Genomic DNA, 22,873 nt, shown 5'->3' on the forward strand with positions numbered 1-22,873 from the left:
ATTGGAGTACTAAATTTAATCATGTTTCCAGATATAAGGTAAAACTACTTGTCTTTCTAAATATGTGGTCGTTATCTAAACAAAATTGATAACAAATATAGTGAATCACACAAGACCAGATATCTATGTTTAGAAGCATTGCATTTGACATTATTTAAATCATCATAGAATTCAATAGCCTTGATGCAAATGGATTCAGTTACTAGAGTTTCTACTGTGGATTGCTACACTTCCAAAAATAAATTTAGTTAGACTTATCGTGATTTGTAGACTCTACTACGGAAGTTCTTAACATTATAAGGTAGAACAATAATCAAACTGAGCGATCTTGAACATCATCTAAGAAATTACGAAATGTAGCGATTTTTTTGCGATTTCAAGTATCTTAATATAATATATTTCATGTAAACCTTATAAATTATTAAAAAATATATTTGAGTACGTTTAAATTCGGTTTGAACTTACAATAATTTCGATTCAGAAATTCATTAAAAATTTGAGGAAATCATGAACAAAATGAAATAGAATATGATATCGGAGAAAGGTCTCCTCGATTAACCGTACATCAAATATTGTCTTCTTTGCCCGCACTGAGCTGCTGTACAAAGTCGATCAAAATCAACGCCTCAAGTCAATTCATGCATTAGGGTTTTATTCTTAGCCCTAATTGTACTCAATTTTCATCTGCTTTCCTTCTTCTTCTTTTTTTTAATTACAATTTTCGGCATAATGTATCCGAATTGTACACATTAATTTTTGTTTTTTGTTGTATTAATTGTCCATTGGTCTTCCCTCTTTTTTTTTGGTCGGAGACATATCGTTTTGACTTTGTATGATTTCAATTTTCGTATGTAATCTGCGCGATTTTGCTAGAAAATCCATAAAGTTTTCGACTTTTTTATGGATAATTCCTGCCCACTGATACTGGAGATAAGCTCCGACGAGGAGTCAGGTTTCGTAGACGTCAGAGAACGAGATTTTACTGGTGATGGAGACGGATTTGGCGACAGGGAAGACCACGATTGGTTGTCAAAGCTATTAGGTGAGGTGGATGGAGATAAGGATGATGATTCTGATGAGGTTTTATGGGTCAGTGAGGTGATTCCAAACCCTAAAAAGCCAAGATTACAATCTTCGAAGCCAGCCTGCGAAATTGTTTGTAGTGGAGGGGGTGGAGATGACGATGATTGTGTAATTTTGGATCGTGAACCCGATCAAGCCAGAGTTGTTAAGAATGGAGTATATAATAACCTTGGTGGTGTTGATGACGATTCTGATGATTTGGAAATTGTTGGTGAGAAGGGTGAGGTAATGAATTCCTCTTTGCAAATTATGATTTGGTTGAATGCCGCAGTTTGCTTGTTTCATTGTTTTACATATTCAAGTTTTTAATCTTTGTTAGATCTTTTTTAGATGTTTACTTCTGTGTACTTGATAGAATAGAGGGCGATAGTACATGGCAAGAGATTGAGACAAAGAATGAGAAGCTTGTAGGAATCTTCCTTTGCGTATGTGTTTCCTTCTTATATTGTATCTGAATTTGACTCAAAGTTTGTTCGTTTGGAAATTTTGCTCTGGTTGCAGATTCACGTCTGAGCTTCATTTTCAAAATGATGAGACTAGAATATATATTCGCTCTATGCTGAAAATAGTGGTTTCTGGATCAAGTATTCCAGACTTCTTCTTCTTCTTCTTTGTTTTAGTCTCCTTTTGTATTGGCTTTACTTTGTAGTTGGGCATGATAGCCTATTAATTTCTTGCCAAAATGGATGATTTCCCTTTTACTTGTTTTGTGGTGACACTGAAAACAAGTTGTTACTTTCCCTTTGCAATATAGGTTGCATGCAGAGACTTTCCTCACGCTCGGCATCTTTGCGCTAATTTTGCCTTCGCTTTTACTCCCCACGACGTCCACTGCAGCCAGGTAATATTTTGTACTCGATGTCTGACACTCTTTGATGTTTCGTCCACAGAGTAAACAACCGTCATCTTGAGTTCTACTTCCCTTAATTTCAGTGTCACTGTTATGTTTGTGATTCACTTGCTCCATGTGCTCATTGGGGCACTGGCATTTCAAGTTCCGACCATTGCCATGCTAGCGATAAAGAGGATTACTGGAAAACTGAGAGGAAAAGGGCCAAAAAGGGTAATCAGCCTGTACCTGCTCTTCCTGGTACTATTGATACTTTTTTCTCAACAGAACATCGCCAAACAACTCAAGTTCCAGCACTCCTTCCACCATTCCCCAACTCTTTGCTGCAGAATCAGGCTTTTAGCCAAGTCCCGTGCCGTCCATGTTCTAAGTCATCTACTGTTAATGTGCCGATTGCCATTAATCAAAACAGAAGCCACCTAGCTGGACGTGCAATTCCCAGATATAAAACTCATCCACAATACTCCCCCCAACAGTTGCACGCCATATGGCGTAGTGATATTACCTCAATGGGTAACAACAGCAATCCAGTGAATAGAGGACCTCCGTTCGTTCACCGTCCAGCATTCAAGGGGCTTGGATTCGTCGAGGCTCTAATAAACGGAAGACATGGTTACAACAGAAGGTATTACAGTTCCCAAGTATCAAGTGGCTCTCCTCTAAAGAGGTGTCATGGATTGAATAACCTCAACAGTTTGAATCATGAACAAAATACTGTGCACTGTGCTGCTAATCAAGTGCTTCCCCGGTCAAATTTTCCTGTTCCGCAAAGCATAAATATTGGGCCGACAGACTACATTCATTCACACCCTCAAATACACTCCCAGCCAAACTCAAGCTATGTGGTTGGAGGTCCAATGCACAGCCAGCCTGACATGCTTTCTCAATCATATTTGGGTGACAATTTTGAAAATGGAGTACCTTTTCATTCTCAGGTATTATCTCAGCCAAATATGGAAGTCCTCGAGGATACGGTTCCCCCCCTGCCCGACAAAATTTTTCAACGGCCCAACTTTCCCGTAACTTCTCAGAGACTTCTATCTAAGCAGCTAGATTCAAGCAATGAATATGGAAAACAGATGCATTTGACACCAGTGATACCCTCCCCTCTAAATCAGTCCTCTCAATTTCAAGTATTCGGCGAGCATGATTCCTTACGTATTAATCCCCAAAATACTTTACATCAAAGCAGTCAATCTCAAAGTGTTGTAAATACTAATCATGCAGACTTTGGTGTTAACTGGGACATTTCTCTCGGTCATAACAATGTACAGATTTCTTCGGAGATTTCCCAACTACAAAGTGCAACATCAGCTGATAACTTTCAGCGACAAAGTATGACTGAAAATGATTGTCGTATAGTGCCAACCGACAGTTTCTATCCCGAAAGTGTTCCGCCAGCAGGTGGTCTGCTCCATGGAGCAGACATCGACAGCCGTTTTCCTGTAAGCCAAGATCCCGACTCATTGAACTTTGGTTTTGACCATTGGATAAAGGAGCACCCGTCTTTTCCAGGTGACTTGGAAGTGAATCCTATGTCTCCTGGTCTTAGTGTATTCTCACCGGAACCTGCTTCCATGGATGCAGGCACTCGTTTTGATTTCTAAATTTGTCTGAATAATGTGAATTGCAGAGCTTGTTAGCTAATTTCAACTTACTGTCCCTATTCCCTCATGTAATTTAATATTGAGTAGGTCTCTTATGTGACGGTCTCGCGAATCTTTCTCTGTGAGACGGGTCAACCTTATCGATATTCACAATAAAAAGTAGTACTCTTAGCATAAAAAGTAACTTTTTCATGGATGACCCAAATAAGAGATCTGTTTCACAAAATACGATCCGTGAGATCGTCTCACACCAATTTTTGCTTTTAAAATGTGTATATATATATATATATGAAAGGAAGGTGATAAGAATCTAACAATGTATTGAAGAATGAAGATTCCGCATTGATATTCTTACAATCTTTATTCGACGGCGAACGTGGTACTGAACTCAGAATGTGATGGCAATGTCTTAGTTACGTTTGATTTGGAACGATCAATCGTCTAACAATCGCGAATGGTATTCCACCAAGATTTGAAATGAATTCGAAACAAAATTTGCCGCTGTCTTTCTTGTACGTTTTGTGGATGATAAATGGAAATGCATCTATAATTTCCACCCATTTGTCTCGTAACACATGATTCATGGGTTTATCAAGCAAACAGGCATTTTTCTAGCCCGAAAATCTTCATTATGCCTCTTTTAACACACATCGAATTCCGTGATTTTTCGGTGAAAAGAAGCTGCTGCTGGTGTACAAATCCAATGTATATTGCTGTTGCATGGCCATATTTATAACAAATTTTATATTATTTTAATTATTTTAGTATTAATATTATTTAATCTGCGAAAAAAGGAGGAAAAAATTAATGCTGAAAGGCAATTCGCAGCTTCTTGAAAACGGTATACCTTATGGTCCAACAAGACGTAAATTTTACTTGGGGAAGGCGATATTATATTTATACATATTATTATTAAAATAAATTTTTTTTGTGATAAGTCACAAAGAAAATTTAAAAGTATATTTTCATAAAATAAAAATAAAAAAACATATTCACAATCAAATCATCTCCATCTTTATTCTATGAGTAGATCTCTTGTGAGACGGTCTCATGAATCTTTATCTGTGAGACGGGTCAATCCTACCGATATTTACAATAAAAAGTAATACTTTTAGCATAAGTAATATTTTTCATGGATGACCTAAATAAGAGATCTATCTCACAAAATACGATCCGTGAAACCGTCTCGCACAAGTTTTTGCCTTATTCTACTTCTCATCCATCGCATCTCTTTTTCAAATTTTCGTTTAAATTTTAAAACCACCGTATCATCGAACTTGTTATTATTTGTGTACATATAGGGAGAGTAGAGGCAAAGACGTATAATCGTCCTTTAATTCAAAGTTAGATAAAAATAAATAAATAAATAAACAGTGGATCGGATAAACATGGAGAAAAAAAAAATATCTATCTAAAAATGGCAAAAATATGCTTAGGTGGACTGGAACTGAAGGGTCAAAGGATATTTGTAGAGAGCAAAGCATAAAAATAATACGTAGAATTCATTATATAATTTAATTTAATTTAATTGTTGGCATAACATAATATAATTACATACTAATTGTGAACTCCACCATATTTATGCTCTCTCCCTAAGTTTTCTACCTAAACCTACAACTGATCTCATCTCTTTCAAACCCCAGGCCATATTCTTGATATTCCAAACTTCCAAATCCACGCACACACAAAAAAAAGACCATTCAAAACACACACATATATAATATATGGCAGCAGACACCTCAAATTCTCTGGAAATTATTGTCCAAAGAAACCCTTCGGAGTCTCAACTTTCTGAACTCAGCATCAAATCTTGGCCTAAGTAATTAACCCCTTCTATTCTCGATCTCATTCACTTGGCTTTTGGGTGTTACTCAAATCATGATTAAATTATGTGTATTGTTGCTGCCTTATTTTTTTTAAGATTTTTATATGAATTAATTAGATATTGTTAACATGTAGATGGGGTTGCTCTCCGGGGAAATACCAGCTGAAATTTGATGCGCAGGAGACATGCTATTTAGTGCGTGGAAGAGTGAAAGTTTACCCCAAGAATCCAAGCACAGATCAAGAGACCGTGGAATTCGGAGCGGGGGATCTTGTGATTATACCAAAGGGTTTGAGTTGCACTTGGGATGTATCTGTTGCTGTTGATAAACACTACACTTTTGATGCATCTTCTCCTCCATCTTCTTCCTCGTAAAAACAAAAATAATAATAAATTATTATGTATTATTCATTCTTGTGACCCTAATTAATGCATGTAACAGTATTTTTTCTCTCTCTCTAAATGATGTCTTTTATGCAGAATCGTATTCTGAATAACTGAAAAATAAATTAATAGTAAAAATATTTTTAATTTTGTATAACGTGATCAAATCGATCAAACAACATTTCGTTCGGAAAAGATAGATCAAAATAAATTATAAGAATTTGGAATAATGATCTATCAGATTAAGTACTAAATTAAACTAAAATAACAATACAAATACAATTATGTGAAATGATTTGAATTGATTAAGCAATATAAGAGTGTAAATAGAATTATATGAATATATTTTAATTAATTAAACAATATAAGAGTGGAAGAAAATATTTTAGTATATGATGTTGATATTTATCTACTCAGTACATCAATTAATTGATAAATATGTTTCTAAAATGTAAAAATTACATCTTGAAAATCTAAAATAATACTTACTTATAATTTAGAATAATTAAGAACATGTGACAATAATTTTTTATTTTAAGTTTTATTATAAGAATATTACTTTTTATTGTGAATATAGGTAAGGTCGACTCGTCTCACATATAAAAATTCGCAAGACCTTCTCACAAGAGACTTACTCTACATCAACATAACTTCTAATTTATTTATGTTAACATTATACTAATAATTATTTGTAGGAATATCTTGCTCTTACTCTTTTTTTTACTCATTTGTGTCATTTTTTAAAACAATTTCATAATAATTTTATCTATGTACCACTTGACTCTACTTTTTTATACATATAATAGATGCCGTCATTGATTTTTTTTTTTTTTAGAAAAATAAGTTGAAAAAGTATCAATTGTGATAACATTTGTGAATAAGCTCAATTTTTATTTTTTTTTCAAATTAAGTGTTTATTGAGTTTTTTTATTTAACGTGTGCTTACCTTTTTGTCAATATAATTGTCATTATATACTTGTATGTAAATACTCTACAAATACAAATAAAATTTTATGGCATTATTGTTATGATTGAGTACTATTTGATAATATATAAATATGAGGAGACTTAAATAAAATAGAATCTACGAGAGTAATTAAAACAATTAATCATTCAATTAATTTTATTTATTATCAAAATTAGTGGAAAAAAACTAATGAAAAAATTGATTGATTTTCTACATATTTTTTTCTCATTTTAGTAATTGTACAACAATATTTTTCTAGTATCATATCATCCGATGTATGTAGATGAACGATTCATTTGTTCACACTTTTATAAGTACTTCTTATTCAAATTTATTAAATTTTTTTATTAATATTATTCAAATTCACAATTAAATTTAGATTTACAATATATTATATTTGTTCATGCATTTAGAAATTAATAGTTTGACAAAATAAATTTAAAATTTTGATTAAATATAATTTTATTTTCAATTCAAATTGTTTTATTTAATTTAAAAATAATAATGATTATTTTAATTTTTTATTTTTTCATTTGTCAATATTTAATTTAGAATTTATTTGAATGACTCTTCTTTCAAAGCACTCAGATATTTTATCATGAGTCCTTCATATATATAATTTTTTGAAGTTTTTTTTAAATCTAATTATATTAAAATTTATTTTTAATAATTCATTGAATGAATTCAAATGATAGTGAAATAGAACAATAAATAACATAATTAATTTAATTTAGAATTTAAATGAAAATCCAAGAAAGTTATTAAAATGAAAAAAATAATTGATATTAATATTAAGTAAATTTAATAGTATGTTTTTTAAAAAAATAGCTCAAACATTTAAAAATATGGAGATGACTTATTTGCTATATATAAAGTAAAATATGAATATAACTCAACTTTATTTACAACAATTAGAAAAATTTTCTATCATCCACACATTTATATGTATATATATAATGAAATAAATTTTTTAAATGAAATATGACTTAATTAAATATTATTATAATGAAAGAAAGATAAGGGAAGAAAGTCAAAATCACAAAATCATAACCATAAAATGTGGTTAATTAGTATTAATTATTAATTAATAGACTAAATGTGAAACTACCACATATGTTACTTAATAATGAAAATAAGTAAGCATGTAAATGATAATTATGTCCTTTCACAATTGGAAAAGAAGCTATTAACAGAAAATTTGAATTCGTTTTCACTATATATTTATATTTTAAGGTTTTCTTTTTTATTATCGTTTGAAAAATAAAATCATGTACATTACTGATGAATTCTATATATATTGGACATCAAAAAGTTACTAAATTTGAATTATAATAAAATATAATTACTTAAGTATAATAATATTTTCCAATTCAATTGATTATTATTAAAAGGTTATCAATACATTGGATTTATATTGTACCTAACTTTTTCAAATTTTTCCTCTTTTTTTTTTGTTAATTAAAAACAATAAAAAAAAAACTAATGAAAGAATTGATTGATATTCTACATATTTTTTTCTCATTTTAGCAACTGTACAACATATTTTTCTAGTATCACATCATCCAATGTATGTGGATGAACGATTCTTCGTCCACACTTTTATATGTACTTCTGATTCAAATTTATTAACTTTTTTGATTAATATTATTTAAATTCACAATTAAATTTAGTTTTATAAAATATTATATTTGTTCATGCATTTAGAAATAATAGTTTGACAAAATAAATTTAAAATTTTGATTAAATATAACTTTATTTTCAATTCAATTCGTTTTATTTAGTTTAAAAATAATAATGATTATTTTAATTTTTTTTTTGTTTTTTCATTTATCAATATTAAATTTAGAACGAAAATTATTAAAATGAAAAAAATAATCGATATTAATATTAAGTAAATTTAATAGTATGTTTATTTAAAATTAGCTCAAACATTTAAAAACATGGAGAAGAAAGTCAAAAGCACAAAATAATAACCATAAAATATGGTTAATTAGTATTAATTATTAATTAATGGACTAAATGTGAAATTACCACATATGTTACCTAATATTGAAAATAAGTAAACATGTGAAGGGTAATAATGTCCGTTCACAATGGAAAAAACTTTTCTACGATCCACACTTTTATAGGTATATATATAGATATATAGATTAATGGATGGTTTGGAAACTATATGTATGCTTATTATAACTAGTTAAGCAAGTTTGTAAAGTTTAATTTTTTAGTTGATGGATTGATTGGATTACATACGGAGAAATTCAGAGGATTTTTTCTTTCATGAAATTGTATATCAGCACTTTTACTTGTGGATTGATATTGATTGACTTGGGAAATTATGTAATTCTTCATATAAGTTGATCTATTTATGCTTGTCAAATTTTGTTTTTAATTAATTTTATGTTCAAATACATAAGAAATGGAGATAAAGCTCTCGCTCTAATAGTTTCATCTTATTTCTCTTTTGTAATGACTCAGGTTCAAGTTCGAGTCCTCTCATCTCCTAAAATAGGATTTTAAAAAAATACGTAAGAAATGATTGGATTATCCCAATCGATTAATTGGAATTTTTTTTCCCTTTAATTGCATTGGCTATTTGGATATGGGGCAAGTGTGCCTTTGTTTGGGAACTTAACTTAAGAGTCGATCGACCGCAGGGGAATAATTGGTGAATAGGTTTCTTGTAAGATGATATTACGAATCTTTGTTATAATTGGTCAATGAATATATGTCCTATTCGATCAAACTAATCAGTGGAAATGTTTTAAATGTTTCTCTGACTGGTCAAAGCTATATTTTTACTCTGTGATGTTAGCTCATGTGTATTATATTTACTTGGTTTTGTGTGATGTGAAAAAACAAAACACTTTCTTTGATAAATTATTCATTTTTTTTTTCAATTTCTAAAAAAAATTATTAATTTTTCCAAATGGTGTATATTTATTATTGTTGAGCTTTGATCAGTATATTCCAACGTCGAGTGTTGAAGAAAAAATAAACCGAGTACGTGGATTAAGGAGTAGAAGAGATGGGCTTATTAGGATACAAGCTAATGGGCCGGGCTAATATGATAAGTGGACTGGGTATTAGATTAAGCTATCTTGTATATAAGCGGCCAAGAGTTCAGTTAGCGGGGGATCTCATCTTCTTCGACTTACTTCATTCTTGTAATTTTGTACTCTTCTCATTGTTCATAAATAAAAGCTTTGCTCCGAGTTCTAAAGTGGACGTAGGCATTTTAAGCCGAACTACTATAAATTCTTGAGTTCCTTTACTGATTGATATAGATTTGCGGTTCATTTTCGGCGATTCACCGTTTTACGATTCTTGTTGTTCTCGGGACGTCTTGAGGTTAATTGTGGAAGGCTTAATTTTCATAACAATTATACTAATGTAATATTAAATGATTATGATCTTTCTCTATAAAGTTTCGTAAAATTGTAAAAAACAAATTTGCAAACATTACCTTAGTTTACCTATTTAGATACTATTTGCATCCCAATTATGTAAGTTTCATTTTCTTCACAAATATATAGTTTACTTTCTACATTTAATTGCATATTTTCTTGGTTTTACTAATATACTCTTATTGACTAGGTATTGAAAGAGGTAAAATCGTATTTTGAATTAATTAAACTTTAGATCCGAAATCTCGTTTTAAATTTAAAATATGGCATGGGCAGTTGGGCATGTTATTGTTATTTCAAGAAACATGAATTCCGATTTCTATTCGTGGGGTCGACATTGTTTCTGACATTTATAAGTAAGCATCGAATAATTTCATCATTTTTCTTTGGATGAATTATAATATAATATAAAGGTCAATAAAAGAAAATGTGATTGGTAATGTTTACTGAGAATGACATTAGCATCAATCATTTGTCAGGAAAACGGTCTGTGATAGTCAAAGACTACTTTTTAATCTAGAGAACCCAAGTGGTGGCCGTATGCTTATGTGGTGTCCGAGTTGAAAGGAGTATCCAGTCGTCAACTTGGGTGGTTTTTTTTAACATTCTTGACAGGGTTGTTTTGGACCGATATCCTGATATACTTGCTGAAAAACTTGTCTAAAGAACATTCTTGTTGTGTAATATTCGTGATGACAGACTTTGCATTACATTTTATTATCCAAAGAAGGCATTTATTCCTTTTTATTCTAGAGTTCGGACAGAAACGGTATCCGATTTCAGGAAGTTGCATTTCTTTTTGTATTGTATGTGTTGTGCAAGTGAAAAAGGTAACAATTATGTCATAAACTTCCATTTTCACAACTCCAGGCATCTTACTTCATGATTGTGTTGATTTTATGATCATGCATGGATATGTCTGCAATCACTTGTTTTTTATATTGACTTGTGGGCGAATTTCAAACATGGTGTTGAGATATGATATAAAGTCACAGATACAACTGAATTTTAGTCGAACAGATTCAGGTTCTGAACAGATTACATTCATTTAACGAAGCAGAAAAGCAGCAAATGAGGTATCCTCCTCTACACCAGCCTAGAATCACCAGGAAAACAAACTTCGGATTAATTACAACAAAAGCCTTCCACCACCAAGATTTTCAATTCTAGAACCTAGTCAAGCTAACTACAATCATCCTATGTTAATAATTGCATATCACAACATGCTATCTGCATTTGTAGGCAGCCTCTTGAAGAAATTAACAGCACTTGAAGGCAACTTGTTCCTGAACTTCGGTGGCCTCAGATAATACAAACCAAAGAGAGCCACCGCCCATCTGATTGGAACTAGATAGAATCCGAAAGCTGCCAACAAACAAAATATCACGAACAAGAATGTAGCTCTCGGGTCACGCCAGCTTAGCAATGCTTGAAATCTCTCACCTTGTGTCGCCAGATCCCCCACCACAGTTTGAATCCTCCCAGCCACGCTCCTGAGTCGATCATATCTCATTCGAATAACCTCCGAACTTCTGCTAGTCGGGAAGGAATCAAATTCCTCATCTAGTTCATCTGGATGCACGCTCTCAGCATAGGAGAGCCGAGTATCCATGTGAGGTGGGTGCCGTGGGCGAGACCTATAATGCCAGAGCCCCATGACAGCTAGGGTTAGCAATATGCAAGGAATTATGAGCTCAGGCACCAACACGAGTGTCATGAATGCAATAAGAAAGAGCATTGTGTACACAGGTTTGTGCCAGTTTCTCAAAATCTCCAGCAACCTGGTCATGGCAACAAACCAGGCCAAAACATTGGTGAGCCTGAAGAAATTTGCTTTGCTTTTTCTCATGCTCCACATGTGTGAATCATGGTCTAGCATGTACTCCACCACTTCTCTTCCCAAAGGAGGCTCCGCTCGACTGAGCCTTGAAGCCACCACATTCATCGCCTGGTACCTCAAACTATCCAACTGATTCACAGACAGTGGCTGCACATAATGCATTTTTGGCAGCAGGGGCATGGTGTACATATTGAGCATGTTGAACATGTTTGCGCACGAAAACCGTACTGCCAAATGAAGCTCTCCCATCTTTTTAACCCCAGAAGAATGCAGCATCAACAATGGGTAAGCATGAGTGTACACTCTGTCAGATTCAAGGGTAGACAACCGGATCCTAACTTTTCCTATGCGTATATCCCGGTTAGTAGTTCCACACACCACATTCTTGTCGATCCGTGAATTGTCAAACACCCCAATGGATATTACAGTGCAAGGATCAAAGACTTCCCAAGTGTACTGTTCATTCCATTTGGGAGACAAGCTATCAACAACAGTTCTAGTTCGAACCCATTTTTGGCCATACTTCGCCACACAATAAGAATCAGTGGAACCTCCTTTGCCATCTTTGATTTTCACAGGCATTATATTGGTGGCACCCAAAATACCAACTTCAAGCACACCAATGTAGGGCTTCCATAGCTGCTTAGCAGTGGGTCGAACATCGCTGCTATACATCGTCGCCTCATCAAGCACATGGTAACCCCCCTCGAGAGAGACTCGAAGGTGAATTCTAGATGCAAATCTTACCACAGCTTTGGTCTCATTTGGGCTGCTATATTGTGTATCCAGATTGAACCACCTAGATATCACAGACTTGTCATCTAGCCGCCTCTCAAGGTTCGCAACTGGAAGAATCGCCCTCCCTACAACCTCATCTCTATTCGGTATTAATCTATCCTCAACAGAGATCAACAAAAAGTCCTCAAAAGGTTCTGCTACCACAAACATCAAGTCCTCATTCCAAGAAGGATTAGATAGGCTCCTATTTGCAGCAGGGGAAGCGCTTCTGGTCCTTAAAACCTGGTTCCCAACTTGAACTTTAGCAAAAAGTTCAGGATACCTCATCATATTCATAGAGGCACCTTTGTCTCCCAACACAACATCTTGTGCTTCAATTACACCCACTCTCAAATACCAAAGTTTGGGAGATAAATAAACTTTTGACTTAATCGAACACAACCCATCCAAATGCACATTTGCTGCCTTCGAATGCCAGGCCTCAGCAAAGGCCTCGTCTGCCTGAGTTCCAAACCAAATAGACACCATAATTTCACAACATTTAGCCCTATCTCCCTTCTTATCCTCCATTCTATACCATTGAGGTGCTAACTGACTATCCGGTGGAACCCTTTTCGGGACCTCATTCAAATCAAACCAAACACGCCCTAAGAACTCTTCTTTGTTATTCTCCTTCACAAAAACCTCCACCACCGAGGATTGTATGCAATCCTTCGAAAAGGCAAAAACTTGGTCCCATTCCGCGTTCCCCAAAGAAACCCTCTTTGTAATCCCTTTGTAGTTTCCAAGTTTCACCTCTGCCACCACTTCACCGCCCCCAAATATTGAAATCTCTCTAGCCTTCACAACTTTAACATACAAATACTGCATTTGCTCCACAAGATCATAAGTTGAGCTTGTTTTATCCTTGTTGACACCACCAAGATGTGGGCTTGTTTCCTTCAAAGCATAATCACTCGAAGCTCCACCAACACCACCATGGCCACCACTCACACCGCCGTGGGAGGCAGCCAGAATAACCGGACGAGGAACAGTGGTTATAACTACAGGCTTGATATCACCCTGACCTGGCTCCACATTCTTCAAATGAACCTGATTCTGTAGGCCCGACACCATTCTACCATTTTCTTGGCCCAACCCCACACCCATTTGCTTAGGCACCACCAAATTCCCGCTCCGCTGCTGCATTTTCTTGCTTTTCTTGGAAACCCCACCACCGCCACCGGAAACCGCCGACCCATTCTCACCACCACCACCACTGTTTATAACCTGTTTAACCTCCTCTTTCGAAGAAAGATAAGGCTTCAAACTAATCTCACCCCTCACATGCGAGAAAAGACTCCTTTTATCCAGCGTATAAAGCTGAGCCACTTCTTCCCCTTCTCTCCCAATACTCGACCCCGAAACCCTCACTTTTCCCAGGAAATTCCTACTGTTATTCGACCTCTTCTCGTTGAAAACGTTCACTTCTATCGTGCGGTATGGGAGGTCCGCAACGTCGTTCACATGAAAGAAGAGCTTCTCATTCCACACCGGGTTCAGGTCTCTGTACTTGACCTGAGTCTTCTGCCTCTGGTTCTCAAACTCCACCTCCACGAACGGCGAAGAAGACCCCTCGCCGTCTTTGGGCATCAGATTGTGCGCCCCCACCACCTCCACCACCAGCTTTTCCTTATTCATGCTTCCACACAGAAGAGAAGTTGTTTAAAGCGTACAATAATTCTTTAAACAAAGAGAGACGAAGAAGAAGAATGGAATGTAGTTCAGTGTATTATTTCGAAGAGAAAAACGTTAGTTAATACGAGAGTTTTAAGGAGAAAAGGGTGACAGACGGAGAATTGGATTTTGAGTGAGTGAAAATTTGAAAGAACACAGCTCAGTAACCCATGCATGAAATGACCACGCGCCATTAATGCTGGTAATCTAGATTTTGTTGGATGCACAATCAATCTCATTAAATATTAAACGTCATATTGTTTCGGTACATATTTAAAAGTTAAATCCAATATATGTTTGGTTATATTTTCACGTTTATCATATTTGTTAAAAATAATAAAATTATTTGATTGGTTGAATTTAATAATAATAATAATAATGATGATGATGATGATGATGTAAGAGAACCTGGAATAACAAACAAGATTATCGTTAGCTATAATAACGTTAGAAGCACGAAAATTTATTACTGTCTTACTTTTATCGATATATATATTTATTAGGTATTTTGGGGGAAAATAAAGTTTTTTCCAATTGCATAAAAACAAATAATTATCCTTTTGAAGTAAGTAAAAAATGGCATTCAAACAATAATTCAATTATAAAAATAGGCATAAAAATGTGCGAAGTATACAGTTGGAAAAACTTGATCTTCTCAAAAATTAAACCTCGAATCATATGTCCCTTGATATCTGACTTCTTAAGTTATCTTTGCTTCCAAATCACGAGGTAATAATATGTGTACGTAGATGATAGAATAAATGTTAACACCATGATTTACTACTCTAATTTTTTTAGAATTTTGGCAAACATAGTCGAAAAAAGATTAATGCTTAAACAATTGATGTCTAATTTTATCATCAAACTATGAATGGATACTTGATTTTTTATCCAATATTTGACTTGCTCGATATTTTTTTTATCAGTTTGTGTCATGTGAAATGCTTAAATATTTGACTAAAGATAAATCGTCCATTTTTTTTTGGGGTTTTTTTAAAAATAATTTAAATTTAAAAAGTTATTTCAAAATTAATTTTAAAAAAATGTTGAACACAAATACCTCAATTCGTGCTCTGAAAGCAGCGTCCGTGCTTACAGAGCACGGAGCCGTGCCACGCTGCTAACGTGGAGCAGCGTCCGTGCTTACAGAGCACGGAGCCGTGCCACGGTGGAGCGTCTGCGCTTAGCAAGCGCGGACGCTCCTACGTGGACCAGCGTCCGCGCTTTGTGTGCAGGGTCCGCGCTTACAAAGCACGAACCATGTATATTATATAATTTTTTTTTATCTTTTTCGATTTTTATTGGCTGTTGAGATTATCACCTTCCACATGGCGCTGCTCCATTCGATCGCCTCTTATCTGTTGGATTCCTTCTTCTTTCCTTCTCTTTTCTTTCCCGTATCATTTTTACATTTTCAGATTCTCCTTTATGCTCTGAAAAATTTTTGAGACGAAGTTGAGAAGATCTACAACATATTTCAGAATAACAGATAATCGAAATCCAGAAGATCCCAATATCCTCTATTTACAAGCAACACATATGTCATCAAAAGTTTCTTCGTTGACCGTCGATGATATTGTGAAAGTGAAGAGGTCAGATAATTTGATTTGAAAGTTATATACTGATAATTACTTACACAATCGTGTACTGGTATATTTAAATCATATGGGTTTTTATGGAGTTTTAGAATGTGGCTCTCAAATGTATGATAATCATTTGATTACTGCTCTTGTTGAACGTTGGCGACGCGAAACACACGCGTTTCATTTTACATGTGGTGAAGCAACAGTCACGTTACAAGATGTTACAATAATTTGGGGGCTAACAATTGATGGAGAAGCAGTAACTGGAGTAGATGTGTCACATAAAGTTGAGCAATGACAACACATATGTTTGGATATGTTGGGATTTTTGCCAGCATCAAAACATTTGAAAGGTGGTCATCTTTCTATGACTGCACTATACGATAATTGTATGTCTAACCTTGTTAATGATGATGTTTCATAAGTAGTTGTTGTGAAATTTACCCGTTGTGTTGAGCTAATGATTATTGGAGGAATAATGTTCCCTGACTATCAAGGAGGGTCTGCGAGGTTAATATTTTTGCAACTGCTACGAGATTTTGATAACGTGAAGTCTTATAGTTGGGGTAGTGCAGTTTTAGCATTTCTTTACCGTGAATTGTGTAACGCGTCACTTATAGAGAAGACTACAATGGCCGGACCTTTATATATCCTGCATGTATCTTTAATGTGATGTGATTATGTAACACAATTTTTTTGTTAAATTTGTTGAACTATTTTTATTATTATAAGCATATATGGGCATGGAGCAGAATTAAATGTGTTAACCCCGATCGAGATGGGTTAACATTAGTTGTACCTCCCGTTGATCCGGATGCTATTATTCCAGTTTCTCCATATGGTGCACGGTAATATTTAATAATTATTGTGATAATATCATATATCTTGTATATTATATTGATATGTAATTTTTTTTTATAAATGTAGGTGGAAAGTTGGATTTAATTACACACATTCGCCAACACATTCTGTAAGAATTATAAGAGATTCTCTAGATCGTATGAATAATAATGAGGTATTATATGAAGACTATTTAATAGTGATTAAATGAAGACTATTTTGATTTGAAAATAAATGAATAATTATTTTTAACATTTTTTTACAGTTTAATTGGATCGTTTATCATAAGAATGACATAGATGTGAAGACTATTATTGATTCATACGACAATAAAATATGGCGATGTGTTTGTCCCCTTATATGCTTTGACATCGTGGAGATGCATCTTCCTAATCGGATCATGCGACAATTTCGAAGACGGCAATCAATTCCAGGGTCTGCCGTCGACAATGACGATATGCATAATATCACGATAATAGGACAACGAAACACCGATTGGAGAGATTATTATAGAAATTCAATTGAGCTGTGGAATAATAGGCTGAGATATGTTTCTAAAGGGGTGCGACACGGGCGATCGATGCAAACTGACGAAGACTACTTCCAATGGTATAATCGAATAATTGTGCGCACTACATCACCTGAAGTTACTGTCGTTGGTTTTCAACCACATCCGTACAATACTTTTGTTGGACAAATTAATGTTCAACAAAATTTCAGTACGCCTTCTCCTTTTTCGCATCAGTCATCATTCGGTTGGAGAAGTGACATGGTTAGACAACCAAGTGGGTTTGCAGGAGCCTCTACTATTAATACATCAGCTGAATTGAATATTGCTGGAACCTCTACCACTCAACCTGGTTTTTTCAGTGATTCGGGGTTTGCTGACTTTCGTTCGTTTGGTCAGCCGGATTTTCAGACTCCTTATTGGTCAAACACACAAAGTTTTACGAATTTGTTTAATGTTGGTCCACAGCATATTGTGCATGACACTCGACCACAGAGGAATGTTGTTTCACCTATCACTTATCCAGGTTACTCACATGAGGAAAATCCAGAACATGTACGATTGCGTAGAGGGACGAGACGACGCAATCCACCGGATTGTGGTACTGGGAGCCATTTGTATCATTTTAATTATGACGATGATTCTTCTACTTAATTGTTTGTACAGATTGCATTGTTGTATAGTCTACATTCTACTATCTATACAAGTTGTTTACGTTGATTGAGATATAGTACAACAAAGAAACATAGTTAAACCACACCGAAATGCAATAATAAAAACATACACATCAACTCATAGTCAAACCATATCGAAATACAAGCGGCGCTATTTTTTCGGGCGCTTGGCGCTTGTTGTGTTAGCGCCGCGGCGCCAGATTTGCGCAAATCTGGCGCCGAGGCGTTAACACACAAGCGCTTCGGCGCCATATTTACGCAAATCTGGCGCCTAGGCGCTTGTGTGTTAGCGCCGCAGCGCCAGTCTGGCGCCTAGGCGCTTGTTTGTTAGCGCCGCGGCGCCAGATTTGCGAAAATCTGGCACCGACGCGCAGCGCTACCATTTAAAAAAAAGAAAAAAAACAAACACATTGAATGAGATGAGAGGAAAGTTTTGTCAACTACATTTTTTTAACACTTAAATTGATTACAAATCAGACGTTAATAAAGATTAAAAAAAGACTTCAACGTTGTTGTCTCTCTCTTAAACCCGGTGTATCCATCTCATTTCTAATTCGAGTTGATCTGTCCCTACCAACTCTTCTTCTTTCACGTCTAACCGGGTTGTGGCGCAACTCGAAAGTTGGACGATCCCAGTATCGCTCATCTGCAAGAGGTTGAAATCTGTCCTCGTACGTTGCTAAGTACTCAGATAGGTTATACAAATGCTGCACAAGTGTCGTGGGATCCAATGAGTGCCAGTTAGCTGTGCAAATAGCATGGGAACATCGGATGCCGAAAATCGTCCATTTACCACATGAACAATCACTCGTTGATAACTTGACGACCTGCATATGTTGGCCACGACTTGGTCTTCCTACCGTTGCAACAGAAGCAGTTTGATCACGTACATCGTATTTGGAAACACGATGTTCACTAGATTTTCTCGCCCATTTCTCATACTTCCGACATGCATAATCTGACCACAGTTGATTTTCCTGAACCATACGACCACCTTTTGTCACACGTTCAATGAAATATTGTACACACCTCAGAAGTGTAAGGTGTACTATGGCAGATATAGGAAGTCTACGAGCACCTTTCAACACACTGTTTAAACACTCCGACATATTGGTTATCACACTACGACTCCAACCACCGTCATGAGCCAAACTCCATTTTTCTTTAGCAATTCCAGCCAAATATCGGTGCGCCAAAATGTTTTTTTGTTTGATTGCCTCCATTATTGAATCAAACTTACAGATTTGATTCTGTGTGCCTGCCGCCCATCATAAATCTTTCAAATGCACGTCTTTGAATTTAGCGTTAAAGTTTGAAGACACATGTCTCAAACAAAAACGATGCACACCGTTAAGAGGTTGAAAATATGGTAGATCTTCCGTTACTCGCACGATTCCCTTATGCCTATCAGAAATAAGACACACACCATGTTCACCACGAACAACATGTCTTCCTAGGTTCTCCAAGAACCATTTCCAAGAATCTGTTGTTTCTTCATCAACAATAGCAAATGCTAGCGGTAGAACCAGATTGTTCGCATCCAGAGTCACACCAATCAACATTTTGTGCTTGTATTTGGTATACAAGTGTGTACCATCGACACTAATTATTTTTCGACAATGTCGAAACCCATCAACACACGGCCTGAATGCCCAGAAAACATAGTTAAGTGTCTTACAAATATCAGTGTTGGCTCTGAGATGCTTCCACTCCACAACTGTTCCCGGATTATATTGGGACAAAGCACACATATATTTTGGAAGCAATTGAACGGAGCTTTCCCATGTACCATAAGCAATTTCCATAGCATGTTTCAAACTTCGCCATGCCTTCTTGTACGAGATTTGATATCCATATTTATCTTTCACATTTTCGATGATATACTTAATCTAGTAAGCAGGATCACAACGAACAACTCCCAATAGCGTATGTGCCACCATCTCACTGTTCAAATTCTTATGGTCTATACCGACAGAGGTAGATATACATGTGTGAGGCCCGACGTATTTTGTTATTTTCCAATAACCAGTCTTGGCCTTGAAAGAAGCGCGAAGTCCCCATCGACAAATGACCGTAGAAGAATTATTTTTGCAATGTAACTTCCACAAACTGCGTGTGCTATCCATGACACGGTACTCACGCCTGACAACTCTGACTGAATAATCCTTCACAGATGCAATAAGATCATTCTTATCTTTAAATAACATATTAACGCATAATTCACCCTTATCCGGATTGTAATAGCTTGATTGCACTTTAGAAGGTACATCGACAGAATCAGGAGGCTCTTCCCCAAAAAATTTGTTGAAAAAAGATGGCATTTCAGAAGTGTTTGAAAGAAATGGTACGGTCTGCCTCTGTAATGTGTCACGAGGTGGTTGTCGAGATGATGTCCCCTCATCAGGATTTGTAAAAGTATTCACTTCATCATCAACATTCACTTCTTCTTCTTCAGACTCGCTGTATGACATATCGGCCAATATGGAGCATTATTTTGTTCCGATGAGACATTGATATATTGATCCCAAGGCCCACTTACATCATCGAAACTCATATTACCGAGTCCTTCAGTAACCTGTGGAACATAAGATTCTTGCTCCTGGAAACCGCCATATGTAGACGTACCGGGTTGGTTATTGAAACCTGAATCGGATACATGTGGAACATATGATTCAGGATCACCAAATCCAATTGAATTTGCTTCCACGTACAGATGCAAAATATGCATATTGTCACATTGCATTACAAACTGTAAAGTATCGTCATCAACGAAATTGACTTGAACTTCATGCCAAGATGCTCTCTCCATGAATGAATACTTTGTTGACATCTTTAGAGAAAAATTCGCTGGATCGATTGCTAACATTTTATGCATAACTTCTGCTAACTCCATCAAATTAATAGATCGTAACACTCGTATTGATATAACAAATGGAATGCTATATTCAACTGATCCATTATCGCTAACTACATGACCACCAAAATATAAGAGTACGTCGATGTTAGACATTGCTAAGGAAATTTGAAAGAAAATTTATGAGAAAATTGATAACTCATTCGTTGCATTTCTTATCAATTATATAGGAGAAAAAAAGCGAAAATTATTCACATCTACATTATTGTCCTTCACGTGAAAATTCATATTTTCAGCTTTCTCGTGAAATATCGGAGATAAGATAAGAAAGCTGAAATGGTAAGAGATAATGTCAAAAAAAAATTATATAATATACAGGGTCCGTGTTTACATCCAGAAAGCGCGTCCATGCTTTCAGAGCACGGATTGGGGTATTTGTGTCCAACATTTTTTTAAAAAAATTAATTTTGAAATAATTTTTTAAATTTAAATTATTTTTTAAAAAATTATTTACACGACTTTCAACGTTAAAAATAAGAAGTTGTCTACCCTTTCTTTTAATTAAAAAAAAAACAACGTTCGATCACACGAATAAAAATTGGAAAAATGTAAATTATTTGAAACATAATATAAAGGTTTTGAATAAGGAAACAAGTCAAAGGGAGGCATGTTGATCCGAGTCGGGTAGAATGTTGGCTTCGCACTTCATAGGCGCGTGAAACACGGGATATCTGCGATTGGAATATGAGAACACGCCTGTCAGCGTAGGGAGCAGTTTTCGACGCCCACTCGTTGCATCCGGGCCAGTGGATTGGACGCGCCCTCTCATTTTCCCAAAAACTTTATAAAATCTATCTAAAATATCATACCATAAATTTATTAAATAATAATTGTTTTGACGTGTTATCTTGAAAATTTATTACCAAATTCATTTTTCTAACATTTTAAAAATCTTAATAAGAAAATTACTTGACATTAAAAACGGGAACGGTCGACAATGAGAGTTAGCGCTAAAGTCAAATTTATAATATCCAGTGTTAAATAATTAGATTGAAATAAAAACTAATAAAAATAATTTGTATATCATTGATTAGAATATTATATCATTTAAATTCAATAATTTTATATAACTAGCACTTCTCTTCAACTTTTCCAAATTTTAAAAATAACATTTCTTCATATTTATGTTAAATAAAAAATTTATTATAAAAATTAATTTGATTTTATTTTTTTCTTCAACGAATATTTTTGGGACAGCTCGATTCTATATGTACCACTACCACATTTTCCATACTAATAAACCATTTGTATTTCCAATTACAAACCGAAATACGGAATGCATGAAAAAGCGCGAAGGCAAATAGCGACTTACATCTATCCCCCAGAAAAACGACCTTTCATGAGTTGTCACTTTCACCCCGCGTTAGCCAACAACTGAAGGAAAGGAAATGTGGCGACTCACTTTTTATTTATTACTAATTACTCTGTACACAGGTTCGGTCGACGGTATTTTTCCGAGTCAAATTTTTTTTTTTTTTAAAAGGAGATGGAGTGATCCGGGACGTTCATTGTCTGTGCAGGCACTGCCTGCACGGATAGGTTGAAACAAACCCGGTATACACGTGACACGTATGTGTACAATATTTTTTTATCCATTATTGAATGGCCTAGGATATCCATTAATACTGAGAGATTACAGTTTCTAAAGATGAATTCCTTCGTCACAATTAGAATAAAACTTTCCTGATTCACCTAGCATAACATGTAGTGGTAATGTGCAATGGATTAGTGGCACATTACACAAAGTGAGAAACAGTGAAATTTTAAATAAACGCAAATGAAAGCCCATCAGCAAAGTGAATTTTAACACTACATATCTGACAGTAAACTTTCTGAACTCTGAATCCTACATTTGTAACTAATGCAAAAACGATTAAGAAAAGTTGTGATTCAGCAAGGAAAATTAGTTCGGCATTTGATTAGTATCCACCCTGAATAGT

General features: G+C 34.9%; 4 protein-coding genes and 1 long non-coding RNA gene across 5 annotated transcripts; 3 read left to right on the forward strand and 2 right to left on the reverse strand.

The window, feature by feature from the left end:
- Nucleotides 1-492: 492 nt before the first annotated feature.
- LOC142528769 (uncharacterized) lies at nt 493-3,607 on the forward strand. The gene is made up of 3 exons (XM_075633927.1): nt 493-1,308; nt 1,838-1,924; nt 2,017-3,607. Exons 1-3 carry the CDS (start codon nt 901-903, stop codon nt 3,538-3,540), a joined length of 2,019 nt encoding a protein of 672 aa, XP_075490042.1. The 5' UTR covers nt 493-900; the 3' UTR covers nt 3,541-3,607.
- A 1,492-nt stretch (nt 3,608-5,099) lies between these two features.
- Nucleotides 5,100-5,809, forward strand: LOC142529424 (uncharacterized). The gene is made up of 2 exons (XM_075634964.1): nt 5,100-5,359; nt 5,500-5,809. Exons 1-2 carry the CDS (start codon nt 5,265-5,267, stop codon nt 5,738-5,740), a joined length of 336 nt encoding a protein of 111 aa, XP_075491079.1. The 5' UTR covers nt 5,100-5,264; the 3' UTR covers nt 5,741-5,809.
- Nucleotides 5,810-10,983: 5,174 nt separating this feature from the next.
- On the reverse strand, nt 10,984-14,502 carry LOC142529953 (multiple C2 domain and transmembrane region protein 10-like). The gene has a single exon (XM_075635684.1). It carries the CDS (start codon nt 14,376-14,378, stop codon nt 11,337-11,339), a length of 3,042 nt encoding a protein of 1,013 aa, XP_075491799.1. The 5' UTR covers nt 14,379-14,502; the 3' UTR covers nt 10,984-11,336.
- A 1,989-nt stretch (nt 14,503-16,491) lies between these two features.
- LOC142528742 (uncharacterized) lies at nt 16,492-17,257 on the forward strand. Its single transcript, XR_012815725.1, has 3 exons — nt 16,492-16,845; nt 16,925-17,012; nt 17,103-17,257. It is a non-coding gene; the product is annotated as an uncharacterized LOC142528742 (long non-coding RNA).
- Nucleotides 17,258-19,287: 2,030 nt separating this feature from the next.
- On the reverse strand, nt 19,288-19,824 carry LOC142528571 (uncharacterized). The gene has a single exon (XM_075633608.1). It carries the CDS (start codon nt 19,822-19,824, stop codon nt 19,288-19,290), a length of 537 nt encoding a protein of 178 aa, XP_075489723.1.
- Between the last annotated feature and the right edge of the window lie 3,049 nt (nt 19,825-22,873).

This window comes from Primulina tabacum, chromosome 16, assembly GCF_025594145.1.
Source record: "Primulina tabacum isolate GXHZ01 chromosome 16, ASM2559414v2, whole genome shotgun sequence".
Classification (NCBI taxonomy): domain Eukaryota; kingdom Viridiplantae; phylum Streptophyta; class Magnoliopsida; order Lamiales; family Gesneriaceae; genus Primulina; species Primulina tabacum.

What these genes read in the sequence shown, in the direction of transcription:
- LOC142528769 (XM_075633927.1), top strand. Translation starts at nt 901, where the DNA reads ATGGATAATTCCTGCCCACTGATACTGGAGATAAGCTCCGACGAGGAG. An exon ending in TTGTTGGTGAGAAGGGTGAG is followed by an intron (nt 1,309 to 1,837) that starts GTAATGAATTCC and finishes TTTGCAATATAG; the next exon opens with GTTGCATGCAGAGACTTTCC. An exon ending in ACGACGTCCACTGCAGCCAG is followed by an intron (nt 1,925 to 2,016) that starts GTAATATTTTGT and finishes CCTTAATTTCAG; the next exon opens with TGTCACTGTTATGTTTGTGA.
- LOC142529424 (XM_075634964.1), top strand. Translation starts at nt 5,265, where the DNA reads ATGGCAGCAGACACCTCAAATTCTCTGGAAATTATTGTCCAAAGAAAC. An exon ending in AGCATCAAATCTTGGCCTAA is followed by an intron (nt 5,360 to 5,499) that starts GTAATTAACCCC and finishes GTTAACATGTAG; the next exon opens with ATGGGGTTGCTCTCCGGGGA.
- LOC142529953 (XM_075635684.1), bottom strand. Translation starts at nt 14,378, where the DNA reads ATGAATAAGGAAAAGCTGGTGGTGGAGGTGGTGGGGGCGCACAATCTG.
- LOC142528571 (XM_075633608.1), bottom strand. Translation starts at nt 19,824, where the DNA reads ATGGAAATTGCTTATGGTACATGGGAAAGCTCCGTTCAATTGCTTCCA.